General features: G+C 35.9%; 1 protein-coding gene across 2 annotated transcripts in view; it reads right to left on the bottom strand.

The window, feature by feature from the left end:
- Positions 1 to 12171, bottom strand: part of LOC145691952 (interleukin-1 receptor accessory protein-like 1-B) — a 90002-nt gene that overhangs the window by 54499 nt on the left and 23332 nt on the right. For both annotated transcript variants that reach the window (XM_081767252.1, XM_081767253.1), the window contains exon 2: positions 207 to 459. In XM_081767252.1, coding sequence (XP_081623378.1) covers positions 207 to 427 — 221 coding nt within the window. In that variant the 5' untranslated portion in view covers positions 428 to 459. The remainder of the gene's footprint in view (positions 1 to 206; positions 460 to 12171) is intronic.

Below are 12171 nucleotides of genomic sequence, written 5' to 3'. Positions count from 1 at the left end.
GGAGAGGAAACTGTCTTATTTTATATATAAATAAAACCCTCCCAGAGTTTGGAGCTCTTAAAAGTAACTCTAAGTAGCAATATTACAACCCACTCGTTCCCCAGAAGTCCGTCCTGGATCCGCCCCTGGTTTACGAACATGTTACTTGTAATACTTCCTAGAATGATTTCGTCTACTTAAATATTTATAATATTTATTTCACTTACCATGTTACAGTACCTTCTTCAGGACAACATTTTTTGGAACTTGTTTCACTGAGATACGTACAACACTTTCTTTCCACGTAACTGCCAACAGTAAATGATGCAATCTGATGCTTTGTTACATTTCGATTGTATAATTCTTCACAGGAATCAGCTGGTATTAATTTAATATTAAAATACAACATGATAATTGAAACACTAAAGCATCCATTGTGTAGATTCATTTTGGAATTACGCTTTCTATTTCACAACACACCTGTAGATAAAATAAAATGAATAATATAAATGCAAATAGAAACACATACAACTATATATACAAGATGGCCAGAAAAACCCTTTATACCTGCAGTTATTTCATCCCTACATTAATAGTACATAGCAATATACTGTACAGTAGTTATGTGTCCAAAACGTCCGTATGTTCAATTCCACTATCCTTGCATAGCTTGATACGCATCCATGCCCTCCTATTATTCCGCTTTAGCAATTGCGGTGTCGCAAGCTGGAAGGCTTCAAGCACACTTGCCCGCAAAGCATCTTGTCCACTTACCGCTTCTTTCTGATGTGTGATTTGGTAATACCCCACAGAGCATTGTCTGGTGTCGTAAGGTCCGGACTTCGAAGCGGCCACGGATAAGGGGATGGTGAATTTGGAGATCCACGTTCCTATCCACCGGCCAGGGAACATTGCGTTCAGGCGTTCAGTAACAATAAATGTGTAGTAGGCGGGAGCTACATCGTGTTGGTAAACAACCATGTTGTTGATGTTCAGATTCTGCAGATGTGGAAGAAACCAGTCATTCAACATATTCAGATAAGTAACCTGTGTCACGGAACCCTCAAAGAAGTATACAGATCAAAAATTTGTTATTCAGTCATTTAGTTCGGATGTAAAGGGATTTTCTGGCCACCCTGCAGAATTTTTTACTGCGAGTTCATTATGCTGAAAATTTCCTATTTCTGCCCCTTCCAACCTGTATAAAACTTTGAGTACAAGATTCATATAAAAGCTTGTCTTTTAATATGCAATGGCCCAAATATAGGTATCTCGTAATTAATGTAACTTTTTTAAACTTCCAAACAACGCTATGCATAAATGTTGAAAGTCTTATAGAACGGTTTTGTCTGTTCGTCCGTCGGCAGCTATCAGAGCGAAAACGGTAGAAGACATCGAAATGCGTTTTTTTTTTTTTTTTTTTTTTTTTTTTTTTTTTTTTTTTTCAATCGATTCATTGTTTCAAGAATAGGTTCCACATGCTCCATTAACCCACTACTTAAACCGGAACTGACTCAAATTAACCATTTCCTGTGCAACCTTTATCGCCATAGAACGATAAACAGCAAGAAGCGGGATTTTGTAAACGATTCAGCGTCTCAAGGGAACGTATCATGACTATTCCGAACACTCTACCAAATCCTAAAGTGGTTCAAATTTAATATTACTTCCGGTTTCAATACTGTTTTCCACAGAGGAAGAACCGTAACAGATATTGAAATGCTGTCTGAGGCTAATAAACGTCGCTACCTGCACTATCTCTTGCTATCCAATAATTTTAATGAGCACAATGTTGTGTATAACAAAATAACCCATTAGCAAATGTCGCCACGCGCTTTCAGTCCTCTATCTGCAACTGCTACGACGGCAGCAGTGCTCGAATGTGTGAGCGCATTTGATCAGTTTGGATATTTGGGCTGCTGTTGCTGGTGCGGCTCGATTTCGTATTCGGACCGAAGCTAGATAGAGTGAATTAGCCTTTTCCTTCCAGGAAGGGGTACTACGAAAGTGAATCGCAATGTAGTTTGCTGAATCTTTCCTAAATGTTCGCTTTGAGTTTTACAATTGTTATTCACATGAATATTATTTAATATATTATACATTGTTCATGGTAGGGATGGTATCGAGACGAGACTTTGTAAGTCTCGGTCTCGTCTCGGTTGATAAATAGCGGTCTCGGTCTCGTCTCTAGTAAAAAATCGCCGTCTCGGTCTCGTCTCGGCCAACGGATGCTTGTCTCGATCTCGGTCTCGGTCTCGAGGACCAAATCTCGGTCTCGTCTCAAAAGTCTCGAAATAAATAGTATGAAATTAAAATTGTGAAAGTATTATTATCGTACAATCTGTCGTTTCCACTTCTTATTTTTTGCCTTCATTCTTGACAATTATGGTATGGTGTACCTCTTCATAGCTAATTTGCTAGCGCTAATGCTTTCCATGCGTGTTTTCCAGGTTCAATCATCAGTGGGTATATGGGATAAAACCCTAATAGTAACCCATATTTCACTTTTTAGCATTAGACTTTGTCTCATATAGCCTCAGTACTGCCTATACAATTAAACTCTATTAAATTAACTTCAGTACTATACAGTAGTTTATTTCCTTCCTTTGAATCAGAATTGTTCAATACCTCCTAACGGATAACGCAACACATAGCAGCACGAATGTATTAAATCGGACCGAAATTGAAATTTTACAATTTCTCATTTATTATCCAATACATTCTGCTTTGGCTGTCATTTTAAAAACAGAATATAACGTTCATTATCTTAACAAATAGGGTAAATTATTACTACAATATATTTTATTTCAAATTGATCAAATGCTTTATTACCGTTTCACATCTCCGTGTTTAATTGACACTTTATAACAGGGAATTTTTAAGCTACCTTTTTGTATCCAAATGGATACCTAGGCCCAGCGCTTGGATACCGAGGCCCAGCAGTTTGGATACCCAGTACACTTCCTAAATCTTTAAATTACTGGAAGAGTACTTAAACAATAAATTATTTGAATTACTGTAAATTTAAAATTAATTCAATATGCTATGGTTTTGTGACTATATATATTATCCTGTATTCTGTGGATAGGTATAAAATTGGTGAGCTTCATTCTTGAAATTTCAGATATTCCTCTTTCCTTCGTTTCACAAACTCGTTTTCTATCTACTCTACTCCAATACAGAGATAGTTAATAGACAGACTAAAAAGGTAGAAAGGTTGAAGCCGAACTCTCACATGTAACGGTTCAAATGACATTTGGCTTATATACCTTTTGAATAGTCTCTGAGAGAAAATAACAGAAGAAAACAACTTGCTATTTGGATATTTAATTTTTACAAAATTGAATTTTTACTTATCTTTAACTTACAACACTGTTTTGGCTTGTTACAATTAGGACTCATTATTTCTAATAAAATAGTGTAAATAGAACTTTTACACTTTTGGGGGTCAGTCCATATATAATCATCGAAATTAGAAAAAAATCCCCAGTCGACCATTTGGAATTTTGATGAAATTTGACACACAGGTACCTACATCCCTTGTAAGAAAGCCAGTAAGTTTTTATTTTCCTGTTTCTACCAGTTCCTGAGAAATTTGCTTAGAAGTGAGGCAGTCCGCATCGTGACTTGCTGAATACGCTGATTTTTGTAAGTTTGCAATGAGCAAGAACTCGGTTACTAATTACGTTACATGGGTCAAACTTTTTCTGCAAAAAATATATACATCGTTGTAATGAAGTAATATGTTGAAAGCGGCATGACCATTTTATATTCGGATATATAAAATGTCAAAATCAGCATTTTTTTTACATCACCGTTTATAAACCTCATTTTTTAACGTGTCACAGATTTCCTAGATAAAACAACAAATGCCTGTGTCTATGTGCAGTACCTTACTGGGTAGTGAACTACATGCACCAGTAATGCAGAGCTGTTTACACTTGATTTACAGGATTTATGGGAGATTAAAGTTGGTATCATTGTGAAAAAACAAACTTTTTGCTTATTTTCACAGCCCTATTTAACTATGTTGACAGTTGAATATGGGTGTGATATTTTGGATGAGCATTTCTACTTATGTAACAAAAAACTTATGTGAATTTCAAAACCCTGACGTATTTCCTTTCATTGTAAATCATCGCCTTTGTCAACAGGTGTCGGTAGTCTTTCAGGCTTAGAACGGATATGGAGAATGGGAGTAATTAGAGAGATTCTCAACAGATGGTATTGCTAGAGAATGATTCATTACATACTTCTTATACCTGGTCACTAGATGGAATTCACTGAAGTAACCATTTGCATTTGTGAACCACATCAGAGAAATGGAACCTTGTAGTTTAGGTGTTAGGAATGGTGACAAGTGCCACAAATTATGCAGGAAATCAGAATTGAAGAAACTGAAAGACCTTGAAGAGCCAGATTTTCACTTGCTTAAATTAAGAAGTGGATTCAGTGATTTAAATGAAAATATAAATGGAATGAAAGAGTGTATGTATGTGCAATGAAAGTAAAGTTCAAGTTCAAAAAGACTACTACTAATGAATATACATGAAATATATGTTGAATTTGCAAAATTTTGTACCTTAAGGCCGAAGTGGTGCATTACAGTTGGGGCAAAAGGCACTCATTCAGTATGTGTGTGTCAGTATCACCAAAACATGAAACTGATGGTCGATGCTCTTCCTGGATCAGAACACAACTACAGGACACTGCTGAACATTGCAGTGTGTGATGCAATGAACAGACACTGTATGTTACACTACTGTGACAATTGTGGAAGGAAGGAGGCTGTGCAAGATTATCTAGTAAACCGTTTTGATGATTACTTACTTGAAATTATGACTGTGTTAAATTTAAAAACTGGGTTCACATAGACCGGTTGACATTACAAACCCTACAGCTCTCTGTGAATGAGTTTTGTGACACATTGGCTCAAAGAATTGATAGTCTTCGACAGCACCATTACATAACCAAGGCTCAAACTGCATACCCGAGTAACATAAAAACTTCACTTCCGAAAGCAGAGCTAATTGTTTTACTGGATTTTGCCGAAAATTACACATTCGTTATACAGAACGAAGTTCAGGGGTACCATTGGGAGAAATCCCAGGCAACTGTGCATCCTTTCGTGGTGTACTATAATGATAGTGGAACCCTGCAATGTATCAATTTCTGTTGCATATTAGAAAGTTTGCAGCATAATGCTACTACTGTCTGTATATTCCTAAGGCATTTCATGACACACCTGACACAAATCCTTCAAGATAGGCAGATTGATAAGATAATTTACTTCAGTGATGGTGCTGGATCACAATATAAAAATTACAAGAACATTTACAATGTATGTCAGCACGAAACTGTTTTCGTAATCAAAGCAGAATGGCACTATTTTGCAACATCCCACGGCAAAAGCCCATGTGATGGTGTAGGAGCAACTACAAAAAGATTAACAGCCAGAGCCAGCCTTCAGTCACCTACAACACCAATTGTTACTGCACAAGGGATGTACGAATGGGCTGAGAGCAACATCAAAGGTATACACTATTTTTATGTGTCTGCTGAAGATATCTCGAAGGAAAGTGAATGCATAGAAAAGCAATACACAAACTTGAAGACCATTCCTGGAACTCGCTCTCATCATGCAATTATACCAACTGAGGCAAACACAGTCCTTATGAAGATAATTTCTGCAGACGAGTTTGGTTCTAAGGTGAGTCTGGTGGAAGCAAGAGAAGAATGGTAACATAAGCTTCACAGTGGTGTGTACGTTGCATGCATGTATGACAGTAGGTGGTACGTTGGTGTGGTCAACGAAGTGTCATGTGAAAATAAAGATGTACGTGTGAACTTCATGGTACCAGCTGATTCCTCTGTGCTGTCATGGCCACTACGGAAAGATGAAGTCTGGATATCATTCCATGATGTTATCTGTACCCTGAAGTACCTTTATTACAAAGTAGCAGTGGACCAACATATAGACTGGATGATAATAGTTACCAAAAAGTATTAGCATGTCTTAAAAGTAAAGAAAGATATGTTGTTTTGTGAAGTGTTAGTTCATGTAAGTGTCCACAATTTGAAATCATTTGTTTCACAACATGCACGAATCATTTGGTTACGTAACCCATTCCACAGGTTTATTATGTTCCTTTTCACTTTGTGTGCATTTTTTTTCTTTATTTATTTGAACGCTCAAATTCAAATACTAATACTGAACTGTAATTTTGACCCCCAGAATTGTACTATTTTGTAAGAATTGATTTCTGTCCGTGGCTGGTTGTTTCTTCTTACACTTTTAGAATATATGCTGTCAAGTGCACAATCAGTGTAAATGATTTCACCTAGCGCACACGCACTTCCTTACTTCCATTTTACATATCCGTTCTGAACCTAAAAGACTACCGACACCTGTTGACAAAGACGATGATTTACAATGGAAGGAAACACGTCAGGGTTTTGAAATTTACAGAAGTTTTTTGTTACATAAGTAGAAATATTCGTCGAAAATATCACGCTCATATTCAACTGTCAACATAGTTAAATAGGGCTGTGAAAATAAGCAAAAAGTTTGTTTTTTCACAATGATACCAACTTTAATCTCCCATAAATCCTGTAAATCAAGTGTAAACAGCTCTGCATTACTGGTGCATGTAGTTCATTACCCAGTAAGGTACTGCACATAAACATAGGCATTTGTTGTTTTATATAGGAAATCTGTGACACGTTAAAAAATGAGGTTTATAAACGGTGATGTAAAAAAATGCTGATTTTGACATTTTATATATCCGAATATAAAATGGTCATGCCGCTTTCAACATATTACTTCATTACAACGATGTATATATTTTTTGCAGAAAAAGTTTGACCCATGTAACGTAATTAGTAACCGAGTTCTTGCTTATTGCAAACTTACAAAAATCAGCGTATTCAGCAAGTCACGATGCGGACTGCCTCACTTCTAAGCCAATTTCTCAGGAACTGGTAGAAACAGGAAAATAAAACATTACAGACTTTCTTACGATGGATGTAAGTGCTTGTGTGCCAAATTTCATCAAAATCCCAGATGGTCACCTGGGGAGTGTTCGATGATTTATAATGGAATAACCCTTGGGGAACCCTTTGCGTTGCGAAGATAGCCAGTTGTGTTTCTGACATGACAACCTAGGATCGAAAATGGCGAGATGTAGAGCAAGAATGAGCTGCTGTTTCAGAGTTTCGACGCTAGAGGCGGATCTGGACGTAAAAACTGGGGGACAGCCAGAACCAGACTATGATAGGTATTTAGCGATTACTTCCAGTGGCGAATGTACGCAGGCGGGGAAGGGGCTGGATTCTCCAAAATTTTAGGATTTATATAGAAAACGAATCAAATGTTACTCATAACCTTCAAGCCCATCATTTTGTATGTCATTATTTCAAAAGTGTACATTATACAAAAAAAAAAAAAAAAAAAGTGCGTGTTTGAATTTTGCTGTGTATCAAGGGCCTTTTGTGCCTGGATACCCAGTAGCGATTTCTTAAAAAATGCATTGCTTTATAACATGAACTTCCTGAATCTTGTGATGGGAGCTAAGGCATTCACCTTTGCTATGTGTGGTCTTGGATTGGATTACCAAACAAGTTAGATTCAAAGTCCGATATTTCGCATAGTTCGCGTCTCAATTTAAGTACATTCTGTTTCTTATACAAGTTCATAAGGTCGTAATGCATTACATAAGCATATATCCAGAGCCGTAACTAGACATTAGCAACTGGGACAGTGTCCCGGGGTCCTCACCCATAAGGGCGTTGAAAAACCCAGTCAGGCTTACAAAATTTCTACTCTGAGGACTAAAGAAAGGATAATACCTAAGAAATTGAAGAATTTACTGCTATAATTTAAATAAATTGTCATGGATACTGCAGATCTATCTCTTTGTACGCTAGGAAAAATGTCGCCCCTCGGTGGCGACGAAATCAACTTTGGGGGCCCGCAGAGTTATTGTTACTCATCTAAGTAGGACAAAACAATAATTTGTTTCCTTTTGGAAATATCTTGTTTTACTCTTCGTTCTACTTTTCGCAGTAGTTTATGTGAAGTATATTTATTTATTTTTGTTTTATTTTATTTTATTTAGTTTTTGCTCTGATTAACCATAGAATTTCAATGATGTCACGCAGAGACGTAAGCAGACTACAGCACGCTTGACTACAGCAAAGCCGTAAGCAGCACACTTGACTACAATTCGCGTGGTCCCAAGTTCGATTCCCCGTGTGGGTACAGTTGAACGACCGAAATGGTTCCACTATAATCAATAGCTCCACGTCTCCTTTAGCCGCCCTAGCATAATCGTGGGACGTTAAACTAAAACAAACCAGCCCAAAAATTAACACAATGCTTATTACTAATTGTAAGTCTTTGAGTAATTGCATATACACTGAAAAAAGCCAAGTCCAGATATAAGGAGAAAACGAGGATAATATGCTTTCTGTTGGGAACACTTAGAGCTTGACGTCTGCTTGGCGCGCGAAGATTTGCTAGTAAGACCACAAACAATTCTTTATTTATTTTGGGTTTTTGCTCTGTTGAATTGTGTTGCTTTCTTTTCTAGTGGTGTACGTGGACGAATATTATTTAACAGAGAAAAGGCCTATATCTCGGAAGATTTCTTTACGTGGGCTATACAGGCATACAATATTGCAAGATAGTGTGGTGAACTTGAGTACATATGTATGATACATATGTATTTTTACGTGTATTTGTTTTTCATCTCCAAGTGTTGCACATAATAGAATTAGGGATGTACCGATATATCGGTATTGGTAATATCAACCACTTTTGGGAGTATCGGTATCGGCATTGGCAAATAAACACCAATATTTACCGATACATTTTTCAAACTATTTTCAGTTTGTTTAATATTAACAGTGACCATTATATTTTATCGGTTTCTTTTAGAGTTAAAAGTTATTCTAAATTATTATCAATTGTACAATCAATCGATTTCTTTATGCATGTATACGCCTTTGATTTGCACTGTTCATAGTTAACTGATAGTTTTAGTCCCTCCATGCCAAAATAGTGAAGAAAAGACAAAGGTCCTCAGTCAGGATCATAGGCACCCGAAGAAAATTTTCTAGGGGGAGCCGATTTCCCGATTTCAAAGTAAAATAAAGCAAGTTTATTTTCCTTATTCATTTTCATAAATTTCTATGTATGCATGAAGTTCATAATTTAAAATTATTTTTCGAAATTTTTTGTGCTTATTGGTCCTCTAGATGTTTATTTGAGTTAGAAATCAGAGTAAAACTCCGGGACGTCGTGTGGGTAGAACAGGTGGGGCTGTTGCCCCACGCCTTGCACCACAGAGTTTGACCGTTGAGGAAAACTGGCAGGTTAACTATTTCTAATTCATTGTTGAGATTAGTGTTGTCCACGAGACGAGACCGAGGCGAGAAATGTCTCGTCTGCAATTCGAGACGATAAGAATCTTTTAAATTTGTTTAAATTAAAAAATATGGGAGTTCTCGTCTCGTTTTCGAGGCAAGATGAGAAACTTCATGAGTGTCATTGGCAACACGAGTTCACCCAAGTATTAAACCTTAAACACTTGTTTAGTGTTGCATGGTTGATCGTTAAAAAAAAAAAAAAAAAAAAAAAAAAAAAAAAAAAAAAACTATAAATTGATAAAATGATTGATTGTAAGAACACAATGAAAAGAATTCAAAGATACACAAGTCATTACACAATATACTCCAATAATAAACATGGTTTAACTGTTGTTATATCTCATCCTTCGTGGATCTCTACTGACCTTAGGAAGTCAGGACAAATTTTGTGCACAAATTTATACAAGAGGCCAGAGAAACTTCGAGGCGAGACGAAAAGAGCTTTTTTCGAAAATCGATTTTACAAGACGAGAAAACCTAATTTCCCGTCTTGTCTCGATTCGTAACACTAGTTAGCATCAAATATTTAGATATAAACCAAATACATTTTTCCGGATTGTGTACTATTAATGTCACGAAGTGCAATCATAGCGTCATCTGTGATGGATATAATCTGTGATGGATAGTCGACATGACGTTTAACACGGATGGGTTCCGTTTTAATAATCATGTGGAGAAGATATGAATTGGCAATTTAAACTTTAAGCCTGAATGCCATATATTGAACAAAAGAAATTGCTAGGCATCAAAAGGCTTCCGCAACTAAATGCATCGACGATCTATTATTATTATTATTATTATTATTATTATTATTATTATTATTATTATTATTATTATCCATGGTTTTAAGTATTTATTGAGATATTCCTATCACTAATCACAAAGTAATCTATTTATGCCGGGGGTGGAACTCACCTTATCATTGGTTCTGCAATTACTTTAACTCCAAGCACCGGAAATTTCAGAGATTGCCCTGGTAAAAGACATATTTATCTGCAACTTTGCTTAAATACATTCGCAGTAACATTTCAGATATAAATACATTTAAAATGTAATTATAATTCAACAATTATCTCTCTCATCAAAAAATAAATGAATGATCATGCAACACAGGTACATCGTTAATTTTCCATAATATAAATTATGATAAGAAGATGTTCTAGTTATTGCTGGCTTATTATTTATTTATTTATTTGTAATTTGTGTGTAGGAGAATGTTGTGACAGCGAAATTGTTATGCATAAAGAAAGAAAAAAGACATTCTGGCTGCTTCGTACACCTCTATACCTATTTGCTGCTCCTCGCTGGTGACGTCACGCAAAACGAGGAGCGAAGCGTCTGTGCGTATATAGCCCAACCTTTCCTTCTAGTAACCTTGAGTAAGTGAGAGCGGTGATTACTGTTTATGAAATAAGGGTGTTGCACCCAGTATTACGATTGACATCACCGTCTTGTCATGGTGTTCCCAACAGAAAGCATTTTATCCCTGTTTTCTCCTTATATCTGTACTTGGCTTTTTTCAGTGTAGCTAAATAGTATGGATCGAGTTTGAGGCGGTCGATGGTCAAACCAAAACAAGTGAAATGTAATTAGAGTGTAATTAGAACTTTTAATTAAGCACGGTTTTAATCTAAAGTGTATACCAAGCCTAAGACATACAGAGAACAACTAGTGATACTGAGAAGTTTTATGTTACGTTTAATTTCAGTTACAATTTGCATTCGCATGTATTGCTGGAACGAAAAATTGACATTATAAGTAGCCCAAAGACTATGAAAAACGTCGCCTTTTGAAAACATTCTTGCACCATAAAACAAATTACGAGTAATTTTAAAATATTTTGCAGTTTAGCTACATTATTTGGATTATATTTAGCAATTTATTTAAGTTGTCAACACTGCTTAAAATAATGTAACTGCGATTTGTTATAATTAAAACCACCAAAAGATACTAAAATATAATCCTAATTAGTTTATTTAATATAGACGCATTTAAATTATCTTAAATAATCTTATAAAGTTACCATGTTATGGCAGGGAAGTGTTAAAATAACAAAGCCAGAATCATTTTAGTTAATATCAGTATCTTAAAATCAAATATATATTTTATGGAGATACGTATCTTCCTTGTGCTTTGTAAAATTTCCGGAAATTTTGAACGCATTAGAAAAAATCTTTTGTTCGGAAATATTGGCAAAAGACAGAAAATATAATTTATAAACTATTTATTCGTCTGATGCTAATCTTATTTGCTGTAACGTGTCTGCAGCATCTACACAACGTATTTCGCTACCAGGAAAAATACTTAGAGCAACAGCTTTAATTTTACTTTTTAGTTTCTGATTTCTGATTTAAAAAATCCTGTTTATTATTTGTATATTTTTCGAATAACTCAAAAAGAGAATGATCTTTTACATATACACACATACACCGCACAAGTGCGTAAATTTGAGCAGTGACAAATATATTAAAGCACCGGGAGCCAACCAAAATACCCGTTCTTAGCACGGTGAGAATACGTTTCATTTTGGGTATAAAGAGCACCAAAACTGTCACCAATGAACTTAGGGACCCCAAAAACTATGAATTTGACACTAGTATCAGTCATTTTCAATTACTTTTACATGTCACCCTCCCCCTTTACGAGTACTAATGGGGCTGAATTTCGATTTAAACGGCATCGGAAGTGTCACTGTTCATTTCAGCCACCCCGAAAACTATGGACTCAACACTATTATCGGCCAATCTCACCGCCTCCAAGTTG

This window comes from Thermobia domestica, chromosome 8 (genome assembly GCF_964235325.1).
Source record: "Thermobia domestica chromosome 8, izTheDome1.hap1.1, whole genome shotgun sequence".
NCBI classification, from domain to species: domain Eukaryota; kingdom Metazoa; phylum Arthropoda; class Insecta; order Zygentoma; family Lepismatidae; genus Thermobia; species Thermobia domestica.
Note: the sequence above shows the minus strand (reverse complement) of the source record. Positions and strands in the feature narration are given on the sequence as shown.